General features: G+C 57.7%; 1 protein-coding gene across 1 annotated transcript in view; it reads right to left on the bottom strand.

Annotated features, from left to right (window-relative positions):
* Positions 1–17,794, bottom strand: part of CELSR1 (cadherin EGF LAG seven-pass G-type receptor 1) — a 134,352-nt gene that overhangs the window by 13,920 nt on the left and 102,638 nt on the right. Inside the window, exons 11-22 of the mRNA XM_039237380.1 lie at positions 17,045–17,158; positions 15,990–16,164; positions 14,776–14,917; positions 13,317–13,437; positions 11,539–11,722; positions 11,085–11,186; positions 10,382–10,476; positions 9,731–9,940; positions 8,215–8,398; positions 6,544–6,687; positions 2,795–2,999; positions 1,390–1,557 (exon numbers count right to left, since the gene is read on the bottom strand). Of these exons, the coding sequence (XP_039093311.1) occupies positions 1,390–1,557; positions 2,795–2,999; positions 6,544–6,687; positions 8,215–8,398; positions 9,731–9,940; positions 10,382–10,476; positions 11,085–11,186; positions 11,539–11,722; positions 13,317–13,437; positions 14,776–14,917; positions 15,990–16,164; positions 17,045–17,158 (1,844 nt within the window). The remainder of the gene's footprint in view (positions 1–1,389; positions 1,558–2,794; positions 3,000–6,543; positions 6,688–8,214; positions 8,399–9,730; positions 9,941–10,381; positions 10,477–11,084; positions 11,187–11,538; positions 11,723–13,316; positions 13,438–14,775; positions 14,918–15,989; positions 16,165–17,044; positions 17,159–17,794) is intronic.

The raw sequence follows: 17,794 nt of genomic DNA on the forward strand, positions 1-17,794 counted from the left end.
CAGTCTATGCGTCATCTCTCAGTAAAACTTTAATGTGATGTCTCAGGTCACCGGATGCCCCCTTTTGTCAAAAATATTAGTGGGTACAATGGCTGCTTTGTACTTTAGTCTTCTTGTGAGTCTGGGTAGTTTTCGAAATAATATCTCACATTCATTTGACACTTTCATCTGTGGATTGCACAATGTTTTATGGCCGTGCCTAGAAGCAGGGGCTGATTATGACTCCCGTTTTACTGATGGGAAACCCTAGATGACAAGCTGCTACGGGCATGTCTCGCCCTCAGAGAGAGCCCTGCCCTGACTCTGGGAAAATCAAGTTAAGCTCTCTGATCCTTAGTTTACTCATCTGTGAAATGGGATGTGAAGGCTAACACATGTTTGCCAAGAGCTCTAAGATCTGGGGATGACAGGGACCGCAGAGAGCAGACAGCATAATTAGAGCAAGAGCTAATTGCCAGGATTCAATCAAGCGACCATGAGAGACTGCCTAATGGATGCCAAATAGGCCTTCACTCTTCCCTCGAGGTGCAAGTGGGTCCTTCTTTCTCTCTTTTGTAAGCCAAGTGTCTATTATACTCCAGACACGATGCTGGGTGCTCATTAACTAGAATTCGGAAAATAAAGGAACAGCCGAGCCTGTGTCCCAGCGTGAGCCCCTTGCAGCCCAGCATCTGCATGCTCACCCTGGTGGCCAGCTCCCAGCATGGCGCGGCCGGAACCCGACTCGATCCACGTGAACCCCAATGTTAAGGAATGTCCGTGTGGCAAAGAAACAAATTCCCAAATGCACAAAATTCCATCCTCGCTTTAAGCACAGGGATGGGGGCGGGTATGGCCTCTGAGGGGTAACAACAGCCCCAGTGGCAGCTGGGTTGATCTCACAGGTGGACAGACTGAGACCAGGGACCCTTCTGTTAAAAGGATGCCACCCCCCCCCCCCACATCTGGGACTTCCTGCTGTTGGTGGAAGGGCCCCTGGGCCCTGTCCCTGACTCCTGCCTCGTATACGTGTAAAACGGGCCCCTGCCTCATTTGGGGGGGGGGGGAGGGGGGGAGGGGACAGGCACTCGGGAACTGCTGGATGGCAGAGTCCTGCACGGCCTTATCCCTGTGCTGACCTTCCCGGGGGACGCCTATGAGTGTCTGTGCACATGTGCACTCCACGTATGCCCATGTATACAGATATGCATGTGCGTACGCGTGACTGTGTGTAGGTGATTCTTCCGACACCCCCAGGACGAGCCTCCTGCCCCATGAGGGGCTGGAAAGGGAACAGCAGGCCACAAAAGGCAGCCCCATGAGATGCTCTGCCGACAGAGCACTGGGGCTGCAGCAGTGAGCCCCCTACACACACACAAACGCGCTCCCGGCTCCTTGCGTCAGCCTCACGTGATGGAGTGGTTCCAGAACACGCAGACCGGCTTGGTGCGCTCCTCGGTCTCCAGCAGGATGTGCTCCACCAGGATGGGCCTCTCCAGGGGGCTGGGCAGCGGGGCCCCCTCACTGTACACGAGCGCGCTCACTACTGGTGTGTTAATGACTGGCCGGTTAGGCAACCTGGAGTGGGGGAGGGAGCGGGAACATAGGGAAAGACGCTCAGAGACACTCATCTAAACCCTGTGCCAGCACCCCTGGGACTGTACACAGGCAGACGTCTTTCCAGAAGGAACAGAGCCGGGGCCTTGGCCACTGCTCCGGAGACGAGCGTGGACCATGGCAGCAGCTCAGTCACTGCCATAGCATGTGTGGGGGACATGTCATCTCTGGGTCTAAGGCGGACGTCGGGCATTTAAAAATGAAGGCAATGAAGGGGCTCCTGGGTGGCTTAGTCAGTTAAGCATCCAACTTCAGCTCAGGTTATGATCTCACATGGGTTTGACCCCCTGTGTCGGGCTCTGTGCTGACAGCTCAGAGCCTGGAGCCTGCTTCCGATTCTGGGTCTCCCTCTCTCTGTGCCCCTCCCCCGCTTACACTCTGTCTCTTTCTCAAAAAATAAACGTTAAAACATTTTTAGGGTTGCCTGGGTGGCTCAGTTGGTTGAGTGCCAACTTTGGCTCAGGTCATGATCTCTCGGTTTGTGGGTTCGAGCCCCACGTCGGGTTCTGTGCTGACAGCTCAGAGCCTGGAGTCTGCTTCAGATTCTGTGTCTCCCTCCTTCTCTCTGCCCCTCCCCCGCTCATGCTCTCGCTCTTCCAAAAACAAAATAGAAATTAAAAATAAAATAAAAATAAAAAAATTTTTTTAAATAAACTAGAACGAAGAGAAGGAACACGTGCGCGCGAGGATGTCGCTGCCCCCCGACGTATAGCTGCAGAAATCCTGGAAACGACCAGAGTGGGAAATAATTACAGCCCATGGTGGAATCTCATCTATCCACGGAGGAGGAGGAGTATAAAGACCCTCAGAGCCAGGGACACGTGTGGAAAATGACACGACAGTTGGAAAGCAAAGCCTCAGTGGGTGCCCAGCTCTGATGGGGGCCATGAAACCTCTGTGGGCATTTGTTTTTCCAGAAGAATTAGGGCGGCTGGCGGCCTGGGGCACACAGGGGCGGGCGGACAGTCCCCCAAGCAGGAATTACACTGTGGAGCCCAGAGTGGCAACGGCATCCATCGAGGCCCGAGTGGGGTGTGTGCTGGGGAGGAGGTGTTCCCGGCAGAAACACCAGGGAAGGTCCCACCTGGAGACCCAGAACCTTGTCCGGGGAGGGGGGTGGGGGGGATCACGGGGCTGTGGTCTGCAGCCTTATGCCAGGGTCCTGGGGTAACGTCCTCATACAGTCGGGTGGCCTTACCGGAGGCTGCGGCGGTCAGGGTCATAGTGCTCAGGCAGGAGCTGCCCCAGGGTCCGGTAGATGATGACCAGGGCGACAGCGAACCGGCCCGGCTCATCGGGGTGCCTCTTCCGCCTCCTGAACGGGGCCTCCCTCTCAGCGCCAGACCCCGGGGGCGCCGTCTGCAGGGCGGCCTTCCGAGCAGCCGGCCTGGCCGTGGGGCCCTCTGCAATGTAAGCCGAGCATGAGGATGGGGGACAGATGCCTGTGTTCCCACCAAACCGCATCCTACGCGAGCAAGCGCTGCCTGAAACTAGATGTTCTGGAGGAACAGCAGGTGGCTCCTCAAAAGATTAAACACATTAAAGCCCCACATGACCCTGAAACCCCACTTCCGGGCATGTGGCCTGAAGAGCCAGCGCAGGGAATACCCATGGCGGGACAGGGTTCAGCCTTACGGTGGAACAAAGTATGGCCACCTGCCACCACATGCATGAGCCCAGAACACACGATGCTTGGTGGGAGAAGCCCAGTAGTGTGCGATTCCCCTTCTGTGGGCATCGGGAAATGCACAGAAAGTATGAGAGGGGCTACTGGGGGGCAGGGCGGCGGCTGAGTGTCTCGTGGGGACAGTTTCCACAAGATACAAGTTCCAGGGCTGATGGTGATGGTGGCTGCAGATTGTAGCTGAACTCTGCACCCACAGGTGCTTAGGATGGGATGCTTTATGTATATTTCACAGCTCAAAAAGAGGCAACGCCTGTCACAGGCTGACCGGCTCATCCTATCCCCCGGGGACAGGGGTCTCTGCTAGGGCTGCCCGGGGAGCATGCAGGAGGGACAGGGTGCCGTTCATGTGGGTCTGTGTCCCACGCTTTTATCCCATGTGACTCACAGGCGTGTTGTAAGTCATATGTGCTCCAGGGATATAAGAGGCCAGGTAGAGACCGCGTCAGTACGTCAGTACACGTACTGTGGGGCATAGATGCTTAAACTGTCTTGCCGCTAACTGGAGCGTGAACCATGGGTGCTGGAGACCCTGGTCCAAACCTTCCCCAGTCCCAGTGTCCACACAGGGCCACAGGACGCACTATTGGCCCTGCCCGTCCCACCAGCAAAGGGACACTCCCCTGTGATGCTCTGTGAACCTGACCACACTCGCCACCATTCTCAATGGCTGACAAAATGCCCCTGGCAGCACTTGGTGGTCACCCCCGCAGACATCCAGACCATCCAGCACTGAGCACGTGTTGCTGAGCACAGGCTCCAGGGAGGAGAAGGGCTGAGCCCTAAGAGGAGGGGCCCTGGGAGGGGCAGGGCCCCGGGAGACAAGCCTGTGGAAGGACCATGAGGGGCGGTGGGGGCGGGTCTCATCCTTGCCCCCCATCCATGGAGGGAGATGTTGCACACTGAAAGGCCCCAGCCCAGAACAGCTAACTGATCCCGGCACACCACCATCTGACCACTGGTGTCTGCCCCACCGAGGGGGGCACACATACCTTCAACCTCCCAGCCCTGCTCAGCCCCACTGGGGCTGTTCAGCGGCACTGGCTATGGGGGCGGGTGGGGCAGGAGGCTCTATCTCCAGGGTCACTGTTTTCCAAGGTCTGTGCTTAGTGGCTTTCTGGAAGGTCAGTGCAGGAAGCTGTAGCCGGGCCTCCTCACCGGGCCAGCTGACCCTGCCTGGGCCTCCACTGCTGGGCTCAGACTTGACCTGGATGGATGCTTCACACGGCAAGAACATTTACAAGGTCTTCATTCCCGATGATCCCACACAGTGGGGACCAAGGAAAGATGCAGACTCAGCTCCCTCTGGTCCTGCCTGCCGCCTCATCCAGTTGCTTCTAGAAGTAGGAGACAGTCTGGCTGCCGGCAGAGGCTCGCCAGGGCTCCGTCCTCCTCCTCCAGGAGGGCAGCCACCTCCATGGAGTATTGCATCACGCTAGAGGCCGCAGTGGGTGCTCTGGACAGCGTCCCGGGTCATGGTGGCCTCTAGGGAGTGCCCCGGCCCTTCCCACTGTTCGCTGGGGCCTCTGTGACGGGCTGGCTCCGAAGCGTCAGGTCTGGACTGGGCTCACTGCATCTCTGACTAACCCATCAGCTGGCAGGTGGGTCCCAGAGGCTCCCCTCGGGCAAGGCATCTGGGCCAAGGGTATGCCATGGCACGGGGACAGAAGGGGCCCAGTGTCCAGAGCTGGGACGAAAGCCTGTCTAGGGGACAGTCCGGGCAAAGAAAGATTGGGGCCAAGGTGGGAAGGTCAGGGTCTGGGCCAGCCGGGCAATGCCTGAGGCGGCGGGTGAAAGGCTGGCAGAGGCCAGGCCTTGGAGCCAAACCCTAGGTGAGAAGGACAAGCGGGTCCTCCAGGAGGGACAAAAGCAGACAGTGGGGCGCCAAGGGGTCTGGGCGCTGGGCACCCCCTCCACTTCCTGTAAGCTCTCCAACCGCATCTCGCCATCATTTTTGGCTACGAGCTTAGGATACTTTTCCTCTGCTTCCCTGCCACGTGGTGAGTCAGGTGCTCTCAGAACCTGGAGGGCGAGGGAGGTCACAGGAGCCCGGGGGCCGGGTCTTCCCATCAACAAAACAACTGTCGGGATTTACTACGTGGTGGTGATGGTGTAGCTAACCGACAAGTTGAATAAAACACCACGTATGGGGCAGAGGGGCCCTGAACGTCAGCCAGCAGCTGTCCCAAGGGCAGCAGGTACCAGAAGTTTCTCTCATGGGATCTTTGAAAGCCAATTAGGCTCTTGCATGTCCTTTCCTGATGCCACAGGACTCCGTCCCAGTGACAGGATGACCCGGGGGTCAGTTCAGAAGCAGAACCACTGACAATGTCAGAAAAAGAGCCTGCTCTTTAGGTCAAGGAAGCCACGTTTGTAGGTGCACATGTACATCACTTCTGAGGACACTGATGAGAGCTGGAGACCCAAATGGGTCCCAAATTATTTAAAAGATGGGGTCAGTGTCAAGGTGGACCCTACATCAAAGGACCTGGGTGGCTCGGCAGTGGAGCGTCCGACTTTGGCTCAGGTCATCATCTCACGGTTCGTGGGTTCGAGTCCCACATCAGGCTCTGTGCTGACAGCTCAGAGCCTGGAGCTGCTTCAGATGCTGTGTCTCCCTCTCTCTCTGCCCCTCCCCCACTCATGCTCGCTCTCTCTCTCTCTCAAAAACAAGTAAGCATTTAAAAAATTGAATAAGAAAAGTTAGCACTTTAATAATAATACCACAGAACTGGCAAAACTAATTTACTAAAAACATTTCAGATTTTAAATTCTTCCTTACAAAATGTTACAAGCCCCTGTATTTTGAGACTTATCTGGAGTGCCTCGGTGAAAAATACTTAAAAAAAATTCCAAATGTTTAATTAACATTACTCTTTGGTAGTATAACCCTAACCCAGGACTGAAGAATTGGCTTGTGTTTGGAGGGGCTTGTGTTTTGGGTGGATTCTAAAATCTTACAGACAGCTTTTCCCTGCACGCCAGGGTAGACTAGCTCATACACAACCTAAGCACTCTCTCGTGTACCCCATTATGAATTAGCCAAGCATCTGTAAGACATGACCCCCCACGGCCACTTGGGTCTGACACCAGCCATTGCCCTACGGCTGGCTCTCCGACTTCAGGGTAGGCTTTGACGCACCCACACAACATGCTCTACTAATGAGACCTGTTTTGCTTCTTGTAGCAGGACCTTCGGAGGAGCCCCCCACCTCCTGAATGGGGGACCCTCAAGGGCAGCTGTGGCATCTACAGGGCTCTACCTTTCCTGTCGGGTGGCCTGAAGAAGTCCGCCGAGAAGAACACAGAGGACTCCAACTCCTTCGGGAACTCGTCACGAATGTCCTCAAAGCGTGGCACCCTGGCTCCCGTGAAGTTGAATGTGTCAAAGACATCCACGGCAAGAACTGTGGGGACAGGCCACCCGCATCATCCATCCCCAACCCCTCCCACCGACAGCTCCCTCCACAGTCACCGTTTCCAGACCGTGGAGCCGCTGCCCTGACCAATGATCTTTCCAAGAGAATCCACTTGTACTTTTCCATGTTCTTCAGGCCCACCAAGAGTCACACACCATGAGGGCTACACGTGAAGTGACAAATCACAGGGCATTGGGGACCATCTGGCTAGGGTCTCAGGAGGAGTGAGGTGCGGAGGCGGGGCACTGAGCAGAGTCACCTTCTGGCCCCGGCCCACGCGTGTCAGCCCTGCAGCTACTGTGCCTTACAGACTACAGGGACAGACTGCTATGGACGCAACAGTAATTCTCTCCCTGTCTGGCAGAGACAGGACCCCAGCAGGTGCCAGAAGGACCCAAAGACTATGGATTCCTGTTTGTTCTTGGACACTGACAAGCCTGAGGCTGTTGGGGCACCTCTGTCGGGGCTGACCTCACTGCTCTGAGGGGCCTGGTGACTAAGACACCAACAGTTACCCCCAGGAGACCCAGGGCAATTCCCAAAGTCATTTCACTGAGCTGTCTGGTTCAACACCTCCCCCCACTATGAAGGGGGACCTCAAGCCACCCACATGAGCAAGGGCTGGGCTCCCACCCTGTGTCCAAGTCTCATCCCGCCTGGAGGCCCGCTCCTGACCCTCCTCCAGGGCAGACCCAAGAATGCCCAGGACATTCACCCTTCTTCCATGCCCTCAGTGCTGGCGGGGTCCTGAGCCCGCCCCCACCACAGCACAGGGCAGGCCAAATCAGTGGTTCAGAAGTCCCCAGGGTGTCAGAGTGCCTGAACGTCTTCTAGGCACATGTGAGGCCACTTCTGGGGTAAGGCTCAGTCAGGTGATGACTTCCTGTGATGGATATGCGTAAAGCAATCCCTGGTGCCTAATAAGCATTTGCAAGAGGAGACAAAGACCCTCCGCCAGTAGGGAGGGTGCCATCCCCCAGGGTTTTTGCGAGCTCTGTCTGGGTGGATGTGGGGGGGGCCTTGCTCCCCATGAAGGAACCCGACCATGTAAACCCTTGGACCTCAGAATAGCACATCCTGGGAGCTGGGGGTGACTTGGTTCACAAGGTATCTGCTCTGTGGACCTTCAGCCCCCAACTCGGGAAGGGCAGATGTTCCCGTACCGCCTGCCCCTCATCCTTCCCTGGATCTATGTTCCCCTGCCCCTGCCCGAGTGAGCCCGGAGCGCTGGGTCTGCAGCTGGACCCCTCGCCCACTTCCCTAAACAGCCTCACACCCAAGTTCTGGAAGGCCTGTGGAGCCCCAGGGCTCAGCCTGCAGTGTTTCCCCTGAGCTGGCCCCAGATTCTCCGGGCGTGTGCATCTCCCAGGTTCACACAAACGGGACAAGGAGGGTCCTGTCTCCCTTTCTGTAGAGAAGGAAACAGTGGGTGACCCTTTCCTAAAGACGACAGCCCAGCAGGGCCCCCCCCCCGCCCGGAGCACAGCGCACACCCCAGCAGCTGGCGGCCCTTACTCATGTTGGCAGTGACGATGACGAAGGGTCTCAGGTAGGTCCTGCGCACGTTCCGCGCCACGTTGCCGAAGTAGGCCTCGAAGCGCTTCAGCAGCTGCACGGCACCCGCCTCGCTCCGCTGGATCTGCTCCCACGCGGCCTGGGTATCCGGGGCCAGGAGGGCACTGCCTGCCTGGACCACGTCCTGCTCAGACACACAAGACGACACTCAGCTGGTGAGCAGGGCCGAGCGCATGCCGGGCTCGGGAAAGCCTCCAGCTCGCCAAGACCAGGCCAGCCCAGGCTCAGGGACAGGGAGACATCGTCCCTGTCTTCCAGGTCAGAGGCAGGGGCCATGTGTCACGAAGAAGCCCTGCTGAGGACGTCCCCATGTACCTTCCACAGCGTGGAGGAGCCAAAGCACGTGGAGAATTCAGCTGCATCAGAATCCCACCTACCCTCACCGCCCCTCTGCTGACAACGGTGCAGCCCAAGGACACAGTGTGGGTGACCCTGCGGTGACACTCCCGACCCCCCATCCCCACGTCTCAGGGTTTATATGAACTGAGCTATCGACAGGGGCCCCAGAATGAAACCCAGGAGAGGAGCTTCTGTTTACAAAGAAGCAGAAATAGAAACAAACTCCACTGGCCTAAACTCAGACTTGGACTGAAATGCAATCAAGGGGACCCTGCCTTGCTGTGGATGGAGAGGTTCCCTGGGGGGAGGGGCTCTGCGTGGATAAGAGGGCACCATGGGGGTCTCTGTGACGACGGGGAGGAGCCCTGGGGTCTCTGTGAGGACGGGGAGGGTCCCCTGGGGTCTCTGTGAGGACGGGGAGGGTCCCCTGGGGTCTCTGTGAGGACAGGGAGGGTCCCCTGGGGTCTCTGTGAGGATGGGGAGGAGCCCTGGGGCCTCTGTGAGGACAGGGAGGTCCAGAGAGGAGTCCAAGGGAAGCACAGGTGACACTGCTCACTGCCCCGCAATTTATAAACATCAGGATGAATGAGCGTCTCCTCACTAACCATTCCAAACAGACATTTCTTAGGGGCCAGTTACTTAAACACAAAACAGGACGCTCTTTGTAGGAGGCATCCTCTGAAAGTAGGCCCTCGAGGTGGGAATGCAGACTCTGGAGCCCCCTCACAACTTGTGTGTCCCTGGTGCTCTCTGCCTCATTTCCTTACTTGTAAAATGAAGCAGTAACCACGCTATACCACAGAATGTGTGAGAGTGAGGGGCTGATTCACATAAACCACACAGGATGCTGGTACTGAGCAGTCAGATGTCAGTGGCCACGACTGTCTTCCACCACTGAGATCGTGACCTGCCCGTGCCCTCGCCTAAATGCCCCTAACACCTACCATCAACCTCACTGGCCCTGGTGGCAGCTACGGTGCAGAGTCAACTTTTGCCTTAAGGGTGCTGGGTACAGCCACCTTGAATGCTGAGCGCAGACCCTGCCAAGCCCCCTGCGCCCACAGCGTGTCCTCAGCCGGCGGGGCCTCCCCGAGAGCTACCCGTCCCACGCCCTCACCTCGTGGAAGTGGGCGTCCCGCGTGGCTGCCAGCTCAAAGCCCTGCTGGCCACTCTCATGCAGCAGGACACGGCCCAGCAGCTGGGAGGCCGTCCGCACGTCGCTGCCAAAGAGCGCCCCTGTGTGCTGGGTGGCATTGCGCAGCGCCTTGGCCAGCCGCAGGGACCGGTCGCTGTCCATCCGCGTCTCATTACGACTCAGCTTCTCATTCTGGAAAGAAGGAGCACACGCGGCATTTGCACAGCTGGTACAGTTACTCAGAAATCTGTTACTTTCTGGTAGAAATGTCCTTGTCACACGAGGACTTTAAAAATCCAAAAACCAAAGATGAAGTCTGGCTGTGAGCTACAGAATCACAGAGGAGGGGCTGTCAGGCCAAAAAGAGGCCACCAAGGGAAGAAGCCCAGAGAAAGACGGGACAAATGGGTGAGATCAGGGGCAGAGGACCGGAACATGGGGACTCTGCGTTTCCAGATCCAGGCGGAGGGCGGATCCCGACAGGGAGAGCAGCCGCGCTCCACCATGGGTGCCCCGAACAGACGTGGGTGCCGATGTTCCCAAGCCTCGCCCAGCCCCCTGCCAATAGGGTGGCCTCGCGCCCGCGCCCTACTGTACCCTGTCTGCACACACGCCCCCACGGCCCGGGCCTACCAGAGCTTTGAGCTCCATGAAGGAGATGGTGGTGCAGTTGAAGAGGTCCGGGGGCAGCCAGCCCTTCTCCCCGCTGCAGTGCCGGACTGCGTTCCCTAGGAAATGGGGAACAGAGAGGACACCCTAAAATTCCAACTGTTAATTATGCTTGTTTATCTGAATGCATGTTAACCCCATGTGTTCACTGGAGATGTGAACTCCAGGTGTGATGCACACCCCTGGGCTGCCCTGGGGCCAGGCAGGCGCCATGGCCACAAAGCCCACTCTAGCTCTCTCCCCTCACACCAGGGGCCACATGGGCTGCCCAGTGATTACAAGCAAACACGTGAGCAAGTCCATGAGAAGAGAAATCAGATCTATCATTTGCTAAATGACGAAGTGTCCATGTGCCTCATGCCTGCCGCAAATCTGACTCCAGCGTGTGGTCTCACTGGATCTCCCGACACTCCTCGGGGCGCGAATGTGGCTCCCACCCCGTATCACAGAGAACCCAGTGCTGGGAACAATGAAGCAGCCTGTCCGATCCTGGCCACTGTGCTCTTCATGTTTGCATTAACAGCTTTTTTGTCACTGATGGTTAAGGAAACAAAGTTTCATCAACACAAAAAATCCCGAGTTCCTATGCTTTGGCCACGCCTCCCACAAGCCACACGCCTTGACCAATTTCCCGCCTGGAACAAATGCCACGGGCCACGGCACTTACCCATGGATCCCTTGGGGCATGGTACTGCAGCCGGCTGCCCGAATTTGGTCTGTGGCCACCAGATGCCGGCCTCAAATGCTCTGGGACATCCGTTGTAGATCACTGGGGTACAGGGGGAAAAGAGGGCTGCTCAGCGGGGGCTGGCTGTGCCCGTGAAGGTGTAGGGCTCCCCACATGCTCCACCTGCATCAAGAACTGGACCCCTGCAACACCCCCATTGGTGTGAGAACGTGGGAGGGGGTGACCCTGGCTCTGATCCATGCCCACCGCCGGGGCCAGGTCAATAGAAGGCCCCATGGAAACAGACAGATTAGGAGGCTGCTGACCTCTCCCCAAGCCCCAGGAGCGTGTGGTGCCCACGGGGGCACGCAGTGCACAAGGGGACGTGGGTGCGCACACACCCAGCAGCCCATCCCCGTGATGTGGCCCGAGGGGCTCAAGGGGCAGCTCGGACCTTCACAGCCAAGCATGGTGACCTCAGCAAAAGGGTTGTCACAGCGGTTACACTGACGGCCGATGACGCCAGACTTGCAGACACACTGCCCAGTGTCCATGTCACAGGCGCGGCTGTGGGAGCCGTGCGGGAAGCAGTCACAGGGCAGGCAGGCGTCCTGATCCGGGGGCCTGTAGTAATTCTCCTGCAAAAGCCAGAAGCAGCACGTGGGACTCCACACACCAGCGGGGGCTCTACACCCTCAGATTCTTCCAAAGCGCATCACCTTTACAGCATCGCTCCTCTCCCCACTGTCCTCCACCCACATCCCCCCGCGGGGGGCTTCTCAGGCGCCCGCCAAGCCAGATGGGGCAGGTGCATTTTCCAGGAAAGCACCCTTCTAACTTCTCAGCCAAGACTTGCCGTGGGAAGCCTGCATATCTGTCCTAAAAAATACTGGGTTCAAATGGAAATTTACAGACAAGGATGGCCCTTACGGCATCTTTCTTTCAACTGTGAGAAACCAGAAGCCACCTGAATGTCCACCACCCGGCAGGTCAAGGTGACGGTCAAGAGCATGGGCTTCAGATCGCAAGTGCCAGGTTTGCACCCATCCTGGACACACCGTCCTTGCCAGGTCACTCAAGTGTCCCCCGCTAAAGTGTCCTGGGAAGGGGCTGTGACTTGGGCAGAGCCACGGCCTATGTTCAGGCTCCTGTGTCGGGGGGGAGCATGAAGCCATCCCCACTGTGTGGGTTTTAGTGCCTAGAAGGAGGCCCTAGAATGTGAGCAGTTGCCCCGGGAGGGGAGATGGGTATCATTGTCGTCTTTTAGATACCATTGTGCGCATCTTCTAGGATTTCCGATTGGGAACAAATAATCCTAGGTGCATTTTCCCCAAATCCACTCCCCACCGTGCTCCCCACCTTCCTCCCACGTATGCCCCAACCGGTCTGGCTCCATGTGGTTGGCCTGGTCCTGACCTGCTCTGGCCAGAGCAGATTTAAGTGTTTCAGGAGATGGCCTTCCGTTTTCAGAAGCACCGTGGCACATGGGGGACATTACTGACACTAAACGGCCGGGAACACGGGGGTAACGTGACGGCCACTTCCCACCCTGGCAGGTGTGTCCCTCATCGGGGGGGGCAGATCTCTCTCTGGGTTTCAAGTGACCAGCAGCTCCACAGCGGTTCTGAAGATGCATGGCATTTTGCAGGATGCCCAGGGGGCAGCATCCTATGGGCTGGCTGAGAGTCCTGCGGCAGTCTGGCACCACAAGGAGGTGGCTCCGTGCCACACACGAGGATGACCGATGGCCCGGGTGGGGACGGGCAAAGCTTCTCGTGGCTTAAAACTTGCATCCATCAGGGAGAGGAAGTTGGGGAGAGACTGGGAGAATGGCACAGAGGGAGAACGGCAGCTGGCGCTGAGGTGAGCCACCTCAGACTCATTTCTTTTACCTATGCCACGTTGGGCCGAGGACTCGGGTTCCCACAGGCCAAACCAGCGGATGGATGAAGAGCAGCCCAGGTGTGCTTGGGACACTGGTGAGCTGCGACTTCTCCAGGCTCAGGACCTGAGCTCACACGCGCAGATCACGCGCATGTGCCCGTGTGCAGGTGTATGTGTGTCCGGGTGGATGTGTGTGCGTGCACATGTGTACGTGTCCACACATAAGCGTGCACATGTGTGTATGCACATGTGTGTACGCGTGTGCGCACTCACCCATCCCGAGGGGCTGGCTACCCCAGGTGGCGGAGGGGACACAGCCACCACCTGTCCACAGGCTGGGCCTCTCACCTTGCACTGACACTGGCCATTGGTCTTGTTGCAGTCAGGATCGAAGCCCTTGCCAACGGCACAGTGGCAAGGGCCGCACACGGGATTCCCCCACCAGCCTTTGGGGCACGGGAGGTCGATCCTGGTGGGAAAATAGCACAGCACAGGGAAGGTGTGCAGAACCGTACCTGGAGCCAGAGGAGGACTGGCGGAGGCTGGGAGTCTCAGCTCGCCTGCTCCTGGGCCCGCCCTCCCCCTGCAGGGGCCTCCGTTTACCCCCTGCTGGCCCCCAACCTCTCTCTCCCATGACCCTTTAGGATTCCAGACTCCAGGGGCCCCTTGTCTGGAGGACTCCTACCTACTAATCTTATTTCTAAAATAGTTTGTTTGCTCACTATCTTTCCTTCTAGCCAGAAGAACAGGTGAGCAACCCACACTGGGTCTCAGTCCCATCGGCGTGACCTCGACACATTCCATGCCATGGGGATGGCACTCCTCTGTGCCCACCCAGGACGCCTGGCTCACGGGGGGCTCAATGACGAGTGACCACACCGCTGGGCCAGCCTTCCTCAACCTGAGCCCCAGCAGAGCAGACTAGGCCTGGCTACCCTGGGCCACCTCGCAGGATCCGGGGTGTCTACTGGCAAAAGGTATTCATTACACAGATCCTGAGGAAGGCATTCTGGGGCATCCGTGCTTTCCTAGGTGCCCTGAGCAAATGTCCCCATAGAAGCTCAGAGCTGCCTTTCCATGGATATGATGTGAACCGTGGTCAGCTCCATGTAGCTACGGGCCAGGCCCGGGGCATTCAGAGTCACGACACGGTCTCAGTCCTGTCCTGGGAGCCCAGCAGGCCAGACGCATGTGGCCCCACGCTCTGACCGCTACATGTCACGGTCACCCTTCCTCTGCTCCTAACCTGACCACTCACCTGAGCATCACCTGTGGGACGTTCCCCCCAACCCAATGTCCTTCTGGTTCTGCCCTGTGTTCGTGGTCTCCGCTAATGGCATCCCATCCCCCCACCTGGCAGTGAGCCTCTCATACTCCCTCGCTCATCTGGCAACAATTATTTAGTACTGACTGTGTACACAGCAGGAACATAAAAATAACCACAGATGAACTGCCAAGCCAGAGGCTCTAGTTAGATGTTCATGGATCTGCACTTAACAGTCTGGATGTCCCAGGACTTCTAGGACCTTCTCCCTCCCACCTCCACAGCCCTCTGCGCCTCCAATGCCAGCCCCTGGGGACACAATCAGCCTCCTGGCCTCCCTGCCTCTAGCTCTCACCTGCTCCCATCCCACTCCACACAGCCGCTGGGGCCCTCTGAGACCCACACTCCACCTTGCCACATTTCTGCCAGGCCTCCGTGGCCTACACAAAGCCACGCTGTGTTCTGGCTTGCAGGCCAGGCCCCCCGCCCCTCAGCGCCCGCCTGCTTCGTGCACGGCTGGACATGGACAGGGGGCCATCTTACTTGTTCTCGCAGTACTGCCCATAGTGACTGGGCCCGCATTCACACACGTAACCCCGCGGGGAGCTGGGGCTGTGCACACAGGCTGAGACATGCTCGCAGGGATTCAGGTAGCACACGTCCACGCACTTCCTTCCAAAATACCCTGTGGGGACAGGCCAGCATTACCCCCCGGCCAGCATCTGCCCACGGCTTCGCGGGGTTGCCCTCAGGAGCCCCAGCCGGCAGGTGAAGACGTCACAAGTGACTGCGGCTTCCCCAGCTCTTCAGGCTACTCCCCCGATGGAAGGTGGGGGGAAGCTGGGAGTCCCAGGAAATATACATTTAGGGGTCAACTTGGAAAGGCTGAGGAATGGGCCTCCCAGGCCACCAAGGAGGAAGAAGGCATGGAGTAGGGAGGCCCAGCCTTCCCAGGACACACGGGGGACGGAGATAAGCGGAGCAGGACTGTAACACCTCAACATTCAGGGTGACTGCGGAGAGCGTGATCATCCACAGTGGGGGTTGTTCACGAATTCTCTCCACCACCATCATGCGCCCTGAGGATAGAGCCTGGAGGGTCCCCTGTTACCCAGGTGAGGACGAACTTTAAGTAAGAGGAAAAGGCCCAGGGGCGCCTGGGTGGCTCAGTCGGTTAACCATCTGACTTCGGCTCAGGTCATGATCTCATGGTTCAGGAGTTCAAGCCCCACACTGGGCTCTGTGCTGACAGTGCAGAGCCTGCTTGGGATTCTCTCTCCCTCTTTATGCCCCTCCCCTGCTCGCTCTCGCTCGCTCTCTCTCTCTCTCTCAAAAAAACAACTCCCCCTCCCCCCAAAAAAAACTTAAAAAATCAAAAGGGGGTGCCTGGGAGGCTCAGTCAGTTGAGCATCTGACTTCTGCTCAGGTTGTCATCTTATAGGTTATGGGCTCGAGTCCCGCATCGGGCTCTGTGCTAACAGCTTGGAGCCCAGAGCCTGCTTTGGATTCTGTGTCTAACCTCTCTCTCTGCCCTTACTCGCAGTCTCTCTCTCTCTCAAACATAAACATTTTAAATAAATAAAAATAAAAGCAAACAAACAAGAAAGCGAGGGCCCACTCCTTAGTGATGAGGCTCTGGCCCCCGCAGAGGAATGGGGGTGCTCCAAGTTAGCTCTCCTCCATGTATTTTGAACACCAAGGCACCAACCTCTGCAGATGGGCTGCAGGGCAGAGGGGGTGTGGGTGCCAGCTCCCACCTTTGTCACAGATGCAGGAGTAGGCGTCCCAGGCATCACGGCAGAGGCTATGGGGAGGGCAGGGGCTGGACGAACATGGGTCCTCCATGTCACAGCCATCCTTCACCCTGACCTTGAGGGCATCGTTCATGTTGAGCGTGGCGATGTTGGTGGACGTCTCCCCCATTCTCACCCCCTGAGGTAAAAAGGGGTAGCCAGACTCAGCCCAGTATCTTGGGGTTGGAGAAACCCCACAAAGCAACCAGGGGCTGAGAGGGGACCCCCAGAATGCTCTTGCTCCTCAAAAAGAAACACTTCATTTATGCACAGAGCTGGGAACTGCATGTGTGCCAGGCAGGGAGACCAGCTGCCTGGACACGAAGACAGACTTGAGTCTGCATTCCGACAATTCCATGGCTGGTGTCATGAAGGGAAAGTACGTACAGGTGTTGAGAGAGCCTGGCCGCGGATGAAGGTGGGCAACATGGCTCATGGGGGCAGGGGGCAATTGGCTGGTAGAGGGGCCGCCCGCACAACACTGCGGTGGGTCCTCACAAGGCAAGTTCCACGCTGGAGGACGGTGCAGTGGGAGGGGTTCAGGGACTACACTGACGGTCACCGGGGAGGGTGGGGGCAGTGGAGGGGGAGAGGAGGCAGGTCAGGAGTTTATTTCCCTGCAGTGGGAGGCTAGGAGCACATGAGTGAAGGGACTCGACAGCTCACTCTGGCTGCTACTAGGACACTGCTCTGGGCCATGACCATGGGTCCCATTCAGGTGGGTGGGGGGGGGGGGTCGGGGGAGGCAGCAGGGGGCACGTGCCACACAGGACATGAAGGCAAAGCTGCAGAGGCTGACTGAGATGCAGTGACAGGGATGACGGGGAAAGACTGGAGGGGACCCTGGGGAGGAAGGGTCTAAATTAGAAGCAGGATCTGTTAAGCTTGGGTTGGCTGTTAGAAAAATGACTCATTTACTGAGAAGCAGCAGGTGAACCAAAGGCCCGGACTGTGGTGCAGGCAGCCCTGTGCCGGCCACTGGGGGGAGGGGAGGTGCTGGCGCCATGGCTCTGCCGTACCTGAATGCAGCCCCGGAAACCGCGCTGCACAGAGACCTTATCCTCAGACACACCGCCCACGACAATGCTTCTCATCTTCAACCCCGGAAGCTGGTTCCCAATCTGCACCGTGTCCTGTGCAGGGAGAAGAGGGGCTACGTCCACCATTCCTGAAACATCTTCCAGGAAGAACATGCTCAAATACATGGGCGCTCTGGCAAACTCCCCACGGCCTGAGGACACGTGGGCCCCCAAACAGAGGGGTGAGTTTGGCTCAGCCTTCTCAGAAGAGAACGCAGCTGTCTGTGTGTGATAGGCAGGAATGGGGACTGGGTCACACAGGATACACATCCCCACCCCGGCCCAGCCAAGATGGTCAGCTGGGGGAATGTGGACAACCCTCCCACCTCTGTAACGGGCACCACTGATGAGCCACTGCAAGAAAATGCTGGTGAACTAGAAGACGGCAGCAAATGAAAAGTACATCCACTGTGGTGGGGATGTAAGAACATCTCTGCTGGACCCTCAGGCCCTGGAAGGCTGCACGTGGAACAGGAGAGCTATTTATCCTCAGAACCAGGTGTGAAATGAGCCTGGGCTTCAAGGACACAAAATTCACAAGTAGTCCCTAAAGTGGGTGGACTTCCCAGAGAATATGCCTCTTGTTACCAGCCACGAACAGTGGAAATCTAGTGTGGTTCATCAAGCATGCTCAGGATGCCGGCTGCCCATGCGGGATGCAGGTCTCTTGGTCCCCTCTAGAACCCAGGC

Source organism: Hyaena hyaena, unplaced genomic scaffold (genome assembly GCF_003009895.1).
Source record: "Hyaena hyaena isolate Hyena2069 unplaced genomic scaffold, ASM300989v1 scaffold_4, whole genome shotgun sequence".
NCBI classification, from domain to species: Eukaryota; Metazoa; Chordata; class Mammalia; order Carnivora; family Hyaenidae; genus Hyaena; species Hyaena hyaena.